The 17,922-nt window shown below is 40.7% G+C and overlaps 1 protein-coding gene across 1 annotated transcript; it reads left to right on the top strand.

Moving 5' to 3' along the window:
* The first annotated feature begins 1,684 nt into the window (after positions 1-1,684).
* Positions 1,685-17,180, top strand: rac3b (Rac family small GTPase 3b). Its single transcript, XM_052103273.1, has 6 exons — positions 1,685-1,853; positions 3,313-3,384; positions 7,702-7,819; positions 8,889-8,951; positions 9,170-9,329; positions 14,428-17,180. Exons 1-6 carry the CDS (start codon positions 1,819-1,821, stop codon positions 14,556-14,558), a joined length of 579 nt encoding a protein of 192 aa, XP_051959233.1. The 5' UTR covers positions 1,685-1,818; the 3' UTR covers positions 14,559-17,180.
* The last annotated feature ends 742 nt before the right edge of the window (positions 17,181-17,922 follow it).

Here is a 17,922-nt window from a genome sequence, read left to right as displayed (position 1 = left end):
AAACTGAATAAAGAAAATGTAAATCAAGAAGGATATAGCTGCAGTCAAAGCTACAAAAAGCACCAACCACCAGCATAGAGATAGGGAGCCCCTTACTTAACCCTTTGCCTAACCCAAACCAAGACTGAAAGTGATGGCCCCTTTTGGAATTTGTGCAACCCCCTTTTGAAGTAACCCCACCCTCTTTTTGAGATTCTACCCCATTTGGAGATCTCTGGCCTGCAGCTGTATTCCTACTTGGTTATTTCCAGGGTGATAGAGCGCAACAGTGCCCACACACTTTTTCAGCCTTTTGTGTTCTGAAAGTATTTTTCCCAATCATTTCTTCCATTAAAGAGTTGTAAAGCATGAACCAAACCAACCACAACAATATCACAATATTTCAAACTTTGTTTTGAGGCAAAAATTATTTTGAAAATCTGTGTACTTACCGTCTTTCATGATGGCAGGAACTACAATCCCATGAAGCATTGCGAATGATGTCAGCGAATTTATAACTAGTGTAATATATAAAACTATTGATTTTCTGTTGGTTACTGTTATTAAAGAAACAATATAGTTTACAGTTATTGCAAAAAATTTTGATATACACAAATATAGAAGTAGTTTGAGAGTGCAGGGAGACCGACTCATTTGCATTATTTAAAGTGTGTCATGGGTGTGGGCGTTCGCTTCCATGCTTATTTCGCAGGCTTTGTTGGCCATGGTACTCTGATTGGTGAAGCTTTCTCTACTGGACCATGGTTAGTGTAGTTGTTCAACAGGAATTGCACTATTAAAGATGATTTTTAAACAGTGAAGTGAAGGTTACAAACAAAAGCTTACACCATCGATGAACAACCTCAGAGCTCATGGTAGGTCTGCCTCTCAAAAGGTATTTCAGATATAGGTCAGATTCTGGAAGGAAAAATCCCATTCATTTATCTCATAGACCAATTGATTTTCAACAATAACTTATAAACATTTGAAGCCTACAGTGAGCAACGAGGTTGTTCATCGATGGTATATGCTTCGGGTGAAGCCATCGGTCTGCATTATTTCACAGTCATTGTGTAAAAATCATGTTTGATAGCGGAAATCATGGTAAACAACTACATAACCAATGGTACAGCAGAGAAAGATCCACCAATCAGAGATTCACGGCCAAGGAAACCCACGAAACGTGCCTGAGAGCCACCACGCGCTCCCATGATGCACTGCGAATGACATAACCGAGTCGGTTTCCCTTTACCCTTAAACTACTGATATATTTGTACATATCTGAATATTTTCAATAAAACTTAAAACAAATTGTTTTTAAATGTATAATCAACAACCTAAAATCAATAGTTTTGATATATTCCCATATTTTTTTATTCAATGACATTATTCGCAATCCTGCATGTGCCAACGCACTCTCATGAAAGACTTATGGCCTTGTACCTTTGTCTTTATATCTGATTTTCTAATAATGTTTTGCCTCAAAGGCAAAGTTCGTGATGTGATTGGAGCTGGTTGGTTTGGTTCATGGCTTACAACTCTTTTATGAAGGATTTTGTATTAAGTCTTTGGAAGAAATGAATGAGAAAAATACTTCCGGAACCCAAACGGCTGAAAAAGTGGGCGGGCGCTGTTGCGCTCAATGAACGCCCCCTGTCCCTTTAAATTCATTCGGCTTTTTCCGGGAGGTCTCGGTGATATTCGACGTGAAACCCGCTACTGCAAAGAGGGCAGTGACCATATTTGTGCAGATATCTATCATTTCTCGGGATAACTAAGAGCCGTAGCGAAGTCAGATATATTTACGCCTGTGCAGTGAAGGAGCCTGCCTCTCCGCAAATGCAAGCTATTAAATGCGTGGTGGTGGGCGACGGGTAAGTGGTGTTTTTTTGGGAAGTGATGGAGAGTATCCTCTTTGGAAAACCCGTGTGGTGTATGCCTAATATTGGCCTTTAAATTTTATCATTTGCTTAACGGAAGACCTTATATTTGGAAATCCGCATTTGTATGCATGCAGATTCCATGCAAAATAACAGTTATTACTGGAATCTGAATTGCTATTGAAATGGGCGCAGGCAGCAGCACATCATGATAAATTGATAATTTCTTCATATCAATATTATTTTGATTCGTTGATGCACGTGCGGTTTGTCAGTATGCATTGATTATTAGAGATTAAATGAATAAGCTTTCAACAGAAACGCGTTTTATTTCACTGCAACCAGAAAGTGTATTTATCATTGTGTTGAAGTAATGACCCATGTTGAATGATAAAAACTGAAGCACAAATGCTCCTCTATGGTTACCACTCCCACTTACGCGCGCGAGTGTGCAGTGCACGAGAAGTGTGTGGGGCGCGTGCATGTGCGCGATAGAGTCTGTCACATGCGTTTCACTTCAGGCGCGCGCGCGTGTGTGCGTGTGTGTGCCCTGTGGCGGGTGTGAATCTGGGACAGGGTCTGTCACTGGCACACTAACACCCACACAAAGAGCATACAGGCAATATCAAATAGTTTGGATGCAAGGATGCAATCTTATTCATGTTGAGATTTTTCTTCAAATATTTGCACTTCTATGTTTTTATTTAGAAATTACTTGCTTTTTAAGCCTTTTCCCCTTTTTTGTGAAATGGTCACATTAAAACGATATAGGAAACATTTTTACCAAGCATTACTTAATTTAGCTACTATTCAAAAAGTCTTTAATATCGTTTTTATTGTTGTTTTACCCTTGTCCAAGTCTGAGAATATGTAAAAATATGAAAATCCATCATAAATTTACAAGAATTATTACATATTTAAAACTTTGATAATATAAACCAAGAGGGAAATAAACATAAACCATTCCAAAATGTATTCTGTGAAAATTATATAAATATACACACACACACACACACACACACACACACACACACACACGTTGTGTTTCCATGTTTTATGGGGACTTTCCATAGACATAATGGTTTTTATACTGTACAAACTTTATATTCTATCCCCTAAACCTAACCCTACCCCTAAACCTAACCCTCACAGAAAACTTTCTGCATTTTTACATTTTCAAAAAACATAATTTAGTATGATTTATAAGCTGTTTTCCTCATGGGGACCGACAAAATGTCCCCACAAGGTCAAAAATTTCAGGTTTTACTATCCTTATGGGGACATTTGGTCCCCACAAAGTGATAAATACACGCACACACACACACACACACACACACACACACACACACACACACTGTCTTTTTGTACCTTTAATTCTTCTATTACTTTGCTTTGAATTGAAAAAAGTGTATTCTGAGAAATCTAGTTCATCCCTCTCATGTTTTTCCCCCAGGGCGGTTGGTAAGACCTGCCTGCTGATCAGCTACACCACAAATGCCTTTCCTGGCGAGTACATCCCCACAGTGTAAGTATCTGATCAATTCAGTCTTATTGTATGCATCTCTTACAATTTTGTCCAAAGAAATTAGGGCAGACTAGTTTTATCCATCAGGAATTGACTGGATTGTGAAAATTAGCTGTTTTTATACCAGAATTGAGCCCACAGTGGGTTGGGGGGAAGGGTTTAACCCTTAAACGCATACCTCAGGTCTTTAGTGACCTGGGACATCATTCCACCTCCTGTACATCATCCATTCTTTGGAGTTGTGCCCACACCTCTTTAAAATTCCTCAGTCTTTCTATTTTAAATGGGAAAAAAAATGCAAAATTGCAACAACAAAACATTTCGTTTAAAGGTGCACTGGAAGACTCCAGTCACATCTGTAACCTTATAACAGCTGTATTATTCTACATGGAGAGGGTCCACACATGGGGCCGCCATGTTAGAATCACATGACCAGTCAAATGCTACTCGTGTAATATCAGTAACCGTCCTGTTATTGGACTCTTTCACTCATGGATTAAATAAAAAAATGTATAATGTACAGTCAGGTCCATAAATATTGGGACATCGACACAATTATAATCTTTTTGGCTCTATACACCACCACAATGGATTTGAAATGAAACGAACAAGATGTGCTTTAACTGCAGACTTTCAGCATTAATTTGAGGGTATTTACATCCAAATCAGGTGAACGGTGTAGGAATTACAACAGTTTGTATATGTGCCTCCCACTTTTTAAGGGACCAAAAGTAATGGGACAGATTAACAATCATAAATCAAACTTTCACTTTTTAATACTTGGTTGCAAATCCTTTGCAGTCAATTACAGCCTGAGGTCTGGAACGCATAGACATCACCAGACGCTGGGTTTCATCCCTGGTGATGCTCTGCCAGGCCTCTACTGCAACTGTCTTCAGTTCCTGCTTGTTCTTGGGGCATTTTCCCTTCAGTTTTGTCTTCAGCAAGTGAAATGCATGCTCAATCGGATTCAGGTCAGGTGATTGACTTGGCCATTGCATAACATTCCACTTCTTTCCCTTAAAAAACTCTTTAGTTGCTTTCGCAGTATGCTTCGGTCATTGTCCATCTATACTGTGAAGCGCCGTCCAATGAGTTCTGAAGCATTTGGCTGAATATGAGCAGATAATATTGCCCGAAACACTTCACAATTCATCCTGCTGCTTTTGTCAGCAGTCAGATCATCAATAAATACAAGAGAACCAGTTCCATTGGCAGCCATACATGCCCACGCCATGACACTACCACCACCATGCTTCACTGATGAGGTGGTATGCTTTGGATCATGAGCAGTTCCTTTCCTTCTCCATACTCTTCTCTTCCCATCACTCTGGTACAAGTTGATCTTTGTCTCATCTGTCCATAGGATGTTGTTCCAGAACTGTGAAGGCTTTTTTAGATGTTGTTTGGCAAACTCTAATCTGGCCTTCCTGTTTTTGAGGCTCACCAATGGTTTACATCTTGTGGTGAACCCTCTGTATTCCCTCTGGTGAAGTCTTCTCTTGATTGTTGACTTTGACACACATACACCTTCCTCCTGGAGAGTGTTCTTGATCTGGCCAACTGTTGTGAAGGGTGTTTTCTTCACCAGGGATAGAATTCTTCGGTCATCCACCACAGTAGTTTTCCGTGGTCTTCCGGGTCTTTTGGTGTTGCTGAGCTCACTGGTGCGTTCTTTCTTTTTAAGAATGTTCCAAACAGTTGATTTGGCCACACCTAATGTTTTTGCTATCTCTCTGATGGGTTTGTTTTGATTTTTCAGCCTAATGATGGCTTGCTTCACTAATAGTGACAGCTCTTTGGATCTCATATTGAGAGTTGACAGCAACAGATTCCAAATGCAAATAGCACACTTGAAATGAACTCTGGACCTTTTATCTGCTCCTTGTAAATGGGATAATGAGGGAATAACACACACCTGGCCATGAAACAGCTGAGCAGCCAATTGTCCCATTACTTTTGGTCCCTTAAAAAGTGGAAGGCACATATACAAACTGTTGTAATTCCTACACCGTTCACCTGATTTGGATGTAAATACCCTCAAATTAAAGCTGAAAATCTGCAGTTAAAGCACATCTTGTTCGTTTCATTTCAAATCCATTGTGGTGGTGTATAAGCCAAAAAGATTAGAATTGTGTCGATGTCCCAATATTTATGGACCTGACTGTAAGCCAGTGGTTCCCAGTCCTGTTCCTGTGGCACCCCAACACTACACATTTTGGATATCTCCATAATCAAACACACCTAATTCAACTTATTCGCTCGTTAGTGGAGACTTCAAGACCTGAATTGGGTGTTTAAGAAAAAGGAGATATACAAAATGTGCAGTGTCGGGGTGCCTGTCAATCATGTTGAGCGTTCTCATAGTATTTTAGTTGCAGCGAAATATTGAGGCATAATGGCGTTTTTATGACAGGTTGCTCATAACAGTTCAGGGCGCTACTTTGCTGCTGTTGTTTTTCACAACCGTTTCTGCTTGTGCCAGTCTCAATAAAGCTCATTTGGTATCTTTGGAGTGCAGGGTTTTGGAAAGAGGGCGTGTGGCTAATCCAAAAGCTCAGCTTGTCGAAATCCTAGCGAGTAAAGACAATGACTATCACCCCTGGAGTCGCAAGTTCGAGTTAATCCAGGCAGGCTTCCTAAGCAACCAATTGGCCTGGTTGCTAGGGTGGGTAGAGTCACGTTGGGTTAACCTTCTCGTGGTCATTATAATGTGGTTCTCGCTTTCGGTGGGGAGCGTGGTGAGTTGTGCGCAGATGCCGCGGAGAATAGCGTGAAGCCTCCACACGTGCTAGGTCTCCGCGGTAATGCGCTCGACAAGTCACATGATAAAATGTGCGGATTTACGGTCTCAGACGCGGAGGCAACTGAGATTTGTCCTCTGCCACCCGGATTGAGGCGAGACACTACCACGAGTACTTAGAGCGCATTGGGAATTGGGCATTCCAAACTGGGGAGAAAAGGGGAGAAAGAAGTGTAACACATGACTATGACTATTGTCATTTGAATGTACTACTGAGATTATGTAAGTTGTTCATTTTTTACTCTCAATAAGTGCCTGAAAAAATACACATAAGATACACATAAACTACTCACAAGTTACACATACATTACACATGTGAAGCTTATGTGATATGTAGCTCAATATGTGTTTGACAGACAGTTTCATCTCATGAAATTTCATTGTGAAAGTAATGAATTCTGTTCTAGATTTGTCCTGTGATAATGTGTTACATTATCTCTTTGATATATGAAAAGATATTTGATTCTATTATTTTCTAATTGTCTTTTAATTTTTACACTGTCTGGGCATTTTGTTGATCAATTTGTGATAGTTATACGTGCAGGGTCTCTAAAGATTCAATGGTTAAATTCCCATGCATTTAAGTGTTGAAAAGCAAGAAAGATGAATAAGATCAGCCAAAAAGTTATTTTAGAAGTGTAACAAGTCTTACTTTTTTTTTTTTTTTTTACAAAAGTAAACAAAGACAAATTTTTCCCCCTTTGGAATAATGTCAGGGTTCCCAGAGTCATGGAAAACCTGGAAATATCAGGAATTTTTTAAATGGTCATTTCCAGGCCAAGTTTCTATAGTGAATATCATTTTTTATTGTTATTTTCAGCTCTAAAATATTTAGATGACAAGAAACCACTCCTTGACAGTACTTCAACTCTTTAATATGATTTTTTTCTTTTCTTTTTTAATCACAAGCTACTGGAATTCAGGAAATTCAGTGGTCAAAATGTGTGGGAAACGTGTAATGTTCATTGATTAATTGTGCATAATAAGTTCAGGGATGTGCATTAAGCAAGAATAGTGTAAATTTTGATTTCAAGTTGACTTTTAACTACACTTTGTTTACGTGAAGTCTTACACCCGGTCACTCTTTCGTTTTTGTCACATTATTAATTCGTCTCACTGGTGATGGTTAGGGTTAGGGTGATCTGGGGCCTGTTTTGCTGTTTTACCTCACATGAAGTGCATGTGAGAACAGTGATTTGCATTTCAATGAGACAATTAGTAGACTATTCTAAAGATTAATTGAACTTTGCCCTGATGCTTTGCATGGATATATTCCAAAAATGTGAGAGTTGATGTAATTCAGGAATGTGACATTTTGAAATGCATTTATGAGTAATTGCTTTATTTATTATAGAGATGAATGAGCATCCAGGAATGGTTAATGGTTCGGAATGAATGTCAGTTTCTGAACTATGGTGGAAATGACATTCCAATGTCATTTGTGTCATTCCAAAAGTTTAGCAAGGTTTTATTGAGTATTATGTCGATGTGTTCTCAACTGGGGCCTTTTTCAGATTTGATAACTACTCTGCCAATGTGATGGTCGATGGAAAACCAGTCAACCTTGGTTTATGGGATACAGCAGGACAGGAAGACTATGACCGCCTTCGACCCCTCTCATACCCACAGACGGTGTGTATCTTCATCTTCTTGACTAATAACTAAACCCAAACTGCAATGTAAACCCTAATAAGTTTGCAGAACTCAATCATTTTAAGTTAACAAAGTCACTAATTTAAGTAAACAGAACTTTCAGATTAAAATTTTGTACTACACATGCAAGCTAATTGGTCTTAACTTGAAATATTGAGGAAGGTAATTTATATATTTTGATGGCACTTAAATTTAACAATAGTCTCAACTTAAATGCTTCAAGTAGAGGAAACCTAGTTAGTACTGACTAGAATAACCTAGTACAGTGGATGCTAACATGCTGAATGCATGCTGATTGGTAACACTATGCTTTCGTTAGCAAACTAATTGCTCAATGAGTAAAGCAGTATAGAATATTCTTTACATGTACCAGTCCTCAATTTAAGCTAATCAAAATTTTCTCAGAATGTAAGAAAAGAACCCCTGGAGTCGTGAGTTCGAATCCAGGGGGTGCTGAGTGACTCCAGCCAGGTTTCCTAAGCAACCAAATTGGCCCGGTTGCTAGGGAGGGTAGAGTCATATGGGGTAACCTCCTTGTAGTCACGATTATGGGTTCTTGCTCTCAATGGGGAGCGTGGTAAATTGTGCGTGAATCGTGGAGAGTAGCATGAGTCTCCACATGCTGTGAGTCTCCGCGGTGTCATGCACAACGAGCCACATGATAAGATGCACGGATTGACTGTCTCAGAAGCGGAGGCAACTGAGACTTGTCCTCCGCCACCCGGATTGAGGTGAGTAACCGCACCACCATGAAGACCTACTAAAGTGTGGAATTGGGCATGCCAAATTGGGAGGAAGAAAAAAAACTGTTAAGAAAAGAACCCGCAAAGTGGCAGGGGATTTGATTGACAGGTCTTCCAATTCTGTGGAGATCAGCTGAACTTTATGTGGAGTTCTGCAGGTGGGTCTGTTAATAAGAGTGTATGATTTTTTTGTTGTCTCCTGCACAACAATAGGAAATTGATAAATAATTGCCTTTATTTTGGGTTACACATAAATAAATGATCATCAATGACAGCCTCTCATTTTTCTTCCCTTTCCTCTACAGGATGTGTTCTTAATATGCTTCTCTTTAGTGAGTCCAGCATCCTTTGAGAACGTCCGTGCGAAGGTAAGTGTTAAAACAACTAACTTGTAGTTGTTTTGGGGAGAAACGGCATGTAAAGCAGACAAAACAGCTTATTTGTAGCTTAAGTTTATAAAAAAAAAGAGTATCAAAACTTTATGCATTTAAAGATGCTATACAAATTAAATATTATTGTAATTATTATTGTTACTTTCAATTTTTTTATGTAAGACTAACTTTTTTAACTTGTCCTCTTGCACCAGTGGTACCCAGAGGTGCGTCATCACTGTCCCAACACACCTATCATTCTGGTGGGTACCAAACTGGACCTGCGAGATGATAAGGACACCATAGAGAGGCTGCGGGACAAAAAGCTTTCGCCCATCACCTACCCCCAGGGCCTGGCCATGGCTCGTGAGATCGGTGAGGATGTGGAAAAGGGGTGTTTATAGTCAGAAATGAGCTTGATAACATCATAGACCACAAGAGAACTAGAAGCCTAAATTATGAAACCAAAGTACTATCGTAACACTTTCATCATAAACCTTGAATTATGAATCCAGTCAACAGGACAGCTGAAAAACCATACTTATCCTCCATTACTTGAGGCATGTTTTAGCTAACTATAATAGAGTTATTGAGATGGGTTCTCTAAGGGAGTGGGATGCTGGTTGTGTTGTCATATGCTGAAGTTGCTTAGTGGAGTGGGATGCACTCACAGAGGCTCATTGTCTGACCGGTGGAGGTCCAGCATGAGTTGGGAGCGTGGGGGAGGAGTGGCAGCCAGAGAAAGATGTTCAGAACACAAAATGGCTTCTCCTCAGAGAGCCACCCGTCAGCTGCAATAGAAGGGCTCTTTGTCATGTTGGTCTGTATGCTGCAAGTAACCCAAGTGTGAATGTTTTTTCAAAGCCTGCCAGAAGCCATAAATGGCTGACTTATGCAAGATCAGTGCCCCAAATAATTGTCTCTGAAGTTTAACAGGAACCAGTGGTGTAACTAGGATCTTACATGGGCCCAATTGCAAAAACAACAGATTGGAATGAATAACTCTGTCATATGTCATATAAGTAATTTTATATTTTAATGAGTTTTAGAGCAAGTTGTTAGGCCAGTGTGCATATAATTTAGGAGTTTTGAGAATTTTAAAAGGCTGACATCGTGAAACGAGGAGATCAGTGGCATAGCCATGGGTGTGCAAAAGCCAACCTAGTCTCATATTTTTGCGAACTGACTTTTATGTTCTACTTTCTACGTTCTGCTGCAGTTTTCTTGTGAAATTAACACTAGCTACAACAACTGTGTGTTTTATACACTTTCACACAAATCACGGGTACTGTAATTGTTTATGACTTTATTAACACTTATTTTTCACACACGGCTTTATGATATCGAAACACATTTACTCTGACGCATCATTTAAAAAAACGTTAAATATTAATGCTTGCATTACAGACCCACCTACATTTACACACTTATTCCAATGTGATTAACTTCTGTGGTAGCTCACCTGATAGAGTGCTGGACATTGGACTCAGAATTGAGCCTCGAACCCGGCCAAGCACGCTTCAAACAAAAGTGAAGTGAAAGTGCCATTGAAGCATCACAAAATGTTTTGGTTGCTTCAGTAAATTTGCTTTTCATGTTGAATTTTCTTTTAAAACAATATTGGTTAGGTTTAGGTTAAAGTTTTAGGTTAGAGAGGTACGTTTTACTCAACTTGTCTTATTACATCATTCTCTCTGAATAATCTACTCCACAAACTGGCCGGCATAAGCTGGGGTGCAAGGGCACAGACACTCAAGGCCACTGCACTTGCTCTGTGTTACTCAACAGCAGAGTACTGTGCACCGTTCTGGTCCAGATCATCCCACACCAAGCTAGTTGACGTTCAGTTAAACATGTCTATGCGCACAATCACTGGAACTTTACATCCTACACCACTACCATGGCTGCCAGTTCTCAGCAACATACCACCACCACATCTCCGACGACAGGAGGCCACTGCCAAGCTGCTGACTAAAGTCCAAGTGAATGACAAATTGCCACTCAACATGGACATCACACTGCATCCACCAGCCCGCCTGCCATCAAGAAAACCTGTCTGGTTGAACCCACCGACAGGTGAAATAACAGCTAACTTGGCATGGAGTGTTGAGTGGGCAGCAACTGATGTTGTGAACCACGCCCTCGTAGCTGAGCCGTCGGTCTGTCCTCCTGGCATCGACCTTCCTCGATGACACTGGTCAACACTGAACCAATTCCGGACAGCACAGGGTCGATGTGCAGTCAACCTTGTTCAGTGGGGGCAAGCCACCAACCCGAACTGCAGCTGTGGGGAACCAGAAACCGTGCAGCACATTGTCTATGAGTGTCCGCTAACTTATTTCAGTGGCAGATTCGAGGCTCTACACCTGGCTGAACAAGATGCTGTTCTGTGGCTGGGCACGCAATGCAAACGCTAAGAAGAAGAATGACATCATTCCACTCACTTTTGGCACCCCCCCCCCCACTGGACATTTCACTTGGAGACTGAAGCCAAACGTGAAATGAAACGTAATTTGGCGTAATTTTGGTTTGCAAAAATTTTGCTATTGCCACGTAAATTTCATGAGATCAGGCTGGCATAAGCTACCCAAAATGTAAGCTTGCACACCCAAATGAAATGTTTTTTTTATGCTTAATTATAGTATATAGGGGTTAAAATGTATTAATATAATGCTGAAACTTAGATCCACCAACACTCTCGTAACAGACGCGTGGGGTGTGACTGAGGATACAATTGCGCACTTTAATTTAAGAAAGTTTATGCTACCGAGTTCAGATTTCTGCCTCATATTCATATACACTCACCTAAAGGATTATTAGGAACACCTGTTCAATTTCTCATTAATGCAATTATCTAATCAACCAATCACATGGCAGTTGCTTCAATGCATTTAGGGGTGTGGTCCTGGTCAAGACAATCTCCTGAACTCCAAACTGAATGTCAGAATGGGAAAGAAAGGTGATTTAAGCAATTTTGAGCGTGGCATGGTTGTTGGTGCCAGACGGGCCGGTCTGAGTATTTCACAATCTGCTCAGTTACTGGGATTTTCACGCACAACCATTTCTAGGGTTTACAAAGAATGGTGTGAAAAGGGAAAAACATCCAGTATGCGGCAGTCCTGTGGGCTGAAAATGCCTTGTTGATGCTAGAGGTCAGAGGAAAATGGGCCGACTGATTCAAGCTGATAGAAGAGCAACTTTGACTGAAATAACCACTCGTTACAACCGAGGTATGCAGCAAAGCATTTGTGAAGCCACAACACGCACAACCTTGAGGCGGATGGGCTACAACAGCAGAAGACCCCACCGGGTACCACTCATCTCCACTACAAATAGGAAAAAGAGGCTACAATTTGCAAGAGCTCACCAAAATTGGACAGCTGATGACTGGAAAAATGTTGCCTGGTCTGATGAGTCTCGATTTCTGTTGAGACATTCAGATGGTAGAGTCAGAATTTGGCGTAAACAGAATGAGAACATGGATCCATCATGACTTGTTACCACTGTGCAGGCTGGTGGTGGTGGTGTAATGGTGTGGGGGATGTTTTCTTGGCACACTTTAGGCCCCTTAGTGCCAATTGGGCATCGTTTAAATGCCACGGCCTACCTGAGCATTGTTTCTGACCATGTCCATCCCTTTATGGCTACCATGTACCCATCCTCTGATGGCTACTTCCAGCAGGATAATGCACCATGTCACAAAGCTCGAATCATTTCAAATTGGTTTCTTGAACATGACAATGAGTTCACTGTACTAAAATGGCCCCCACAGTCACCAGATCTCAACCCAATAGAGCATCTTTGGGATGTGGTGGAACGGGAGCTTCGTGCCCTGGATGTGCAGCCCACAAATCTCCATCAACTGCAAGATGCTATCCTATCAATATGGGCCAACATTTCTAAAGAATGCTTTCAGCACCTTGTTGAATCAATGCCACGTAGAATTAAGGCAGTTCTGAAGGCGAAAGGGGGTCAAACGCAGTATTAGTATGGTGTTCCTAATAATCCTTTAGGTGAGTGTATGTGCACGTCCATATAAGTAAAATAAGTGTGGTTATAGTGTAAAATATTTGTGGTTGTTTTCTTCCCAAATTACAATTTAGTATGCATATTGTGGAATATTTGGAGAATACACTTGGAAAGGTAGGCGATACTGTACCACGAATTTCCTCACGATCGTTATTTGTCCTTAACATGTTAATCGCCATTAAGTTGTAAATTTTGTGATCCTGCTTGGTTTAAAATTGAGACTTATCTGCCTGTATAGATTACAGATTTAGTTTATATTTTAATTATTAGTTCAGTATATGTTCCCATGATGATTCGCAAATCTATTATGCATAAACAGCACACTGCTTACTGTCTGTTTGCATCATGTCAGACATGATATTATCCTTTATTGACTTAATAATTAATGTATATTTCTGTTTTTATTATAACCCAATCCTCCCTGTACTCCATAAATACAAAGAATGTAAAAAAAATTATTTAGAATCTTGCAGTTGTGCATTATCTGTTCAACACAATGCATTATGCATTTATTTATTATCAACAATTAAGTTTTTATGTTACCTAAAACCTGGTGTATTTTTGTCAATTGTCCTGTATAGTGCAAATTGTCCCACCATTTATATTTGTGTCTTTAGCATATTTTGGAAAATAATTATGAATCATTCCAAAACTAATTAATTTGTAATTTTATAACAAATTATTAAGATTATAGAAAAAATTAATGGGATAAACTTTCCAGAACCAAAACAGCTGAAAAAGCATACAGGCACTGTTGCACTCTATTGAAAGATAGGGATAGGTAGGCCCTATGAGCCATATTAAGGGACTAGAATATCGGAGCCTGGGTAGATCAGTGAGTATTGACACTGACTATTACTCCTGGAGTTGTGAGTTTGAATCCAGGGTGTGCTGAGTGACTCCTGCCAGGTCTCCTAAGCAAACAAATTGGCCCGGTTGCTAGGTAGGGTAGTCTCAAGGGGTAACCTTTTTGTGGTCACAATTAGTGGTTGTCGCTCTCAATGGGGTGCGTGGTAAGTTGTGCATGGATCACGGAGAATAGCATGAGTCTCCACATGCTGTGAGTCATCGCGGTGTCATGCACAGCAAGCCACATGATAAGATGTGTGGATTGACGGTCTCAGAAGTGGAGGCAACTGAGACTTGTCCTCCGCCACCCGGATTGAGGTGAGTAACCGCTCCACCACAAAGACCTAGTAAGTAGTGGGAATTGGGCATGCCAAATTGGGGAGAAAAGGACTAGAATATCAGGGAGACTTAGGGGTGGGCTCTTTTGACTTCTAGTAACCACCTAGTAACCATGCAGAACACCCTAGCAATCGCATAGCAATGCCCTGGTGACCATCCACAACTCCCTAGTTCTGCACTTGCAAGCAAAAGAATTAAGTTTATTAAAATTATTCTTTGAAAATTAAAAAGTATTCTTTCTTGTTTTATTCTGCAGGTGCCGTGAAGTACCTGGAATGCTCGGCTCTGACTCAGCGTGGTCTAAAGACTGTATTTGACGAGGCCATCCGTGCTGTCCTGTGCCCTCCACCCGTCAAAAAACGCGGCAAGAGGTGCACTCTCTTCTGAGCAAAAGCGATGACAACTCCTGGCACGCCCACACAAAACTACAATATTTTTAATCAGCCTTTTGGAAATATATTGTACTACTCTCACAGGTTCGTTGATAGCCGTCCATGAAGTTCTAATACATTGAATGCAAATGACATGTATATGAACCATTGGCAAGACTTAGAGGTGTTGTCCATTCAGAGGGAAACCTTGTGGTAGATGGCTTTTGTTTTCGCAGCCTCACACCTCCGTCCAAAGATGTAATATTCCATTTCATATTGTTTAAAAGAGAAGTTTTAGTGGTAAAATGTAATTGTTGACATACTGTAAGGAAGTGTTTCTTGGTGTTGTGAAGGAAGCATCAAAGAAATGGGAAATTTCTGTTGATTTAGAGAGTCTTGTACTAAGATAACCATTTATTTGCATTCCTGGTGGTGTTAAAGTCTACATGAAACAGCATTCTCAACCCATTTTACTTGTATTGTGGCGTATTACTGAGTGAAACAGGATATTCAATGAGAAAAAAAAAGCTAGGCCGGGATTTGATTTTATCAATTGCAAATTGTTTGTTTTGTGAAAAGTGTGTGTTATATATCAGAATGAAGCCAGGTGACTGGAGGGGAGGGGTTTAAAAAATCAAGCCCTTGATGACATCAGCTGAAAAGAAAAGATGTTGTGGAGAAATGTTGTTGAGAGATTACAAAGATTTTATTAAATGTTTTGGGATTAACACACACCAATGAATCTGTAAAGGTATTAAGATGGGCAAGGAGGAGGTGAGAAACGGCTTGACAATATAAATAATATTTTAATAAGGAACTTAAACAAAAAGACAAACACACAAAGGGTGTCGGACAGCTGCCCGTAAATCTCTCTCTGTCTCACTGCAGTCTCCAGTCGCCCTTTATCCCTCTCTGAGGCTTATTAGAAGCCTGGTGTGTAGCATCACGACCCGGCCCCGCCCTCCGCCCTGTCACATTCCAACCTCGGGGAGCCCCTGGCATGACATACAACCACCCCCCCTCTTTTCCTGGGGAGGGGCGTGTCTAACGTCCCATCTGCCGGGACATCATTTCCGTCTACCTGGATGAGGGAGGGGACAAGGGGAGGGAAACCCAAAAAAATTTGCCAAATTAACAAAAACATTTTAAAAAAGAGAGGCAAAGGCCAACACGGAGCAGCAGTTGGAGAGAGAGAGGAAAAAAACACTAAAAAAACTTAGTCCTCGGCCATTCCTCCAACCTTCATCGGACGACAGCCGCGCCTCTCCAGACGGATCGGAGGCAGTCTTCCGGCCCCTGGCGGACGGAACGCCTTGCCGCGTGCTGGGAAACAGAAGGGGTCTCCCCCGCCCCTGGCAGCAGTTTTCCCGCTCCAGGCGGTCGGTCAGGTGCCCCTCCCTGCTCGCAGCTGGCGGTCTCATTTCCCGCCGCATTTCAGAGGCTGGTAGGGGTCTCCTCCGCCCCTGACCGCTCCAGGCAGTCGTTTAGGAGACCCTTCTCGCTTCGTGGTTGGTGGCCGTTCGTCCGCTCTCAGGAGGCTGGGCTCCTCCGTCCTCCGGCGGATGGCTGCGGCTGCTCCGTTGGGATGGATGGTATTGGCGAGGCTCTACTACGGTGCATCCCTCCTCCTTCCGGGGTTTCGGCACCAGTGTAAAGGTATTAAGATGGGCAAGGAGGAGGCGAGAACCAGCTTGACAATATAAATCATATTTTAATAAGGAACTTAAACAAAAAGACAAACACACAAAGGTGTCGGGCAATCTCTCTCTCTCTCTGTCCCACTGCAGTCTCCAGTCGGCCTTTGTCCCTCTCTGAGGCTTGATTAGCCTGATTAGGGGCTGGGTGTGTAGTATCACGACCCGGCCCCGCCCTCAGCCCTGTCACAGAATAGTTCAAAATAATACCAGGAACACGTAAAAAGAAAGTGAATAGGGACACTTTTGATTTCATGTATACTTTAACCCACATGCAGTTATGAACACTAAATGTTTTCTTCTTCTCAACTCTTAAACAACTGTCATTACAAACACTAAGGAAGGTAACTGTGAAACCGCAACATTGTGTCTCTACTTTCATGTTGATACAAGAATCAACAATTTTATGAATTTTGAATTTAGAATTTTCTTTCTTTTCTAGTTTTTACATGTATTTTAAACCAAGTGTATCCCTTTTTCTCCTCAAATAAAGCAAAATGCACCCTAATTTGTGATGAAGGGTGTTATGGTACAGCTTCACTATCCAAAATATCTGAGCTTTTTTTGAACAAATGCCCATTAATGGGAGTGTACGAGTGTCTTGCATGCCTCAACAAGAAGCTTTGCTTACCCGAATGTCTCTTTAATTGAAGGAGGTGCGTGGGCATTTTTTTTCGTCCCTCTTTGGAAACCTTGTTAATGTGTGTCTGCATGTGATGTGCAGTGGTTTGGCTGTTGAGTGAGCTCTGAAATTTATATGGTCACAAACAGTATCCTGCATTGGTGCTAAAGCACTTCCTCTCTTTGTATATAAACCCTCAAAATGGAGGTGAAAAAAAAATAAAGATCATCTTCACTGTTGCCAAAAGACATTTCCATGATGTAAGATAGTATATTTAAGGAGGAATGCATTAATTAATAAATCTATTAATGTTTTACTCATATTTTGACCCTCTGCCTTTTTTATTTTACATTTTGGCTGCTCTGCCAAAAATATGAATGATGTTAATACAGCCATTTGCATTACTTTTAAATTGTAATGTCTGTGTAGCCACATAAAATCAAGTGCTTTGTCTAAATAGTGTATAGTCCACAATAAATATGTTATTCATTGGTGGTTTAGGTTTTTTGTCATTAGAAATCCTTAATTTTAACATTTAATCACTACTTTTTGGAATAAACAATCCAGACATGAGTGTGAAAGGTGATCTCCACTGGTTTACATTAAATTACAGGACCTGACAGACTAGATAGCAGAATGTACTGTATTGTCATGGCAACTGGAACTTACTAGAAGGTGAGTCCTTCACACTACACATTAAACGAGAACGATATGAGGTAATTAGAGCAATTGCTATTAAATGGTTAAAGGGATAGTTCACCCCAAAATGTAAATTCTCTCACCGTTTACTCACTTTCATGCCATCCCAGATGTGTATGCTATCTTTCTTCTTCAGAACACAAACAAAGATTTTTAGAAGAATATCTCAGCTTTGTAGGTCCATACAATGCAAGTGAATGGTGGCCAGATCTTTCAAGCTCCAAAAAGCATATAAAGGAAGCATAAAAGTAATCCATAAAACTCCAGTGGTTTAATCCATTTCTTCAGAAGCATTATGATAGATGTGGGTGAGAAACAGATCAATATTTCAATCCTTTTTTTACTATAAATCTCCACTTTCACTT

Source organism: Xyrauchen texanus, chromosome 33 (assembly GCF_025860055.1).
Source record: "Xyrauchen texanus isolate HMW12.3.18 chromosome 33, RBS_HiC_50CHRs, whole genome shotgun sequence".
In the NCBI taxonomy this organism is placed as follows: Eukaryota; Metazoa; Chordata; class Actinopteri; order Cypriniformes; family Catostomidae; genus Xyrauchen; species Xyrauchen texanus.
Note: the sequence above shows the minus strand (reverse complement) of the source record. Positions and strands in the feature narration are given on the sequence as shown.

Excerpts from the sequence above, each read along its gene's own strand:
- rac3b (XM_052103273.1), top strand. The coding sequence starts at position 1,819 with ATGCAAGCTATTAAATGCGTGGTGGTGGGCGACGG. Across the intron at positions 1,854-3,312 it reads TGCGTGGTGGTGGGCGACGG|GGCGGTTGGTAAGACCTGCC; the intron begins GTAAGTGGTGTT and ends TTTTTCCCCCAG. Across the intron at positions 7,820-8,888 it reads CCCTCTCATACCCACAGACG|GATGTGTTCTTAATATGCTT; the intron begins GTGTGTATCTTC and ends TTTCCTCTACAG.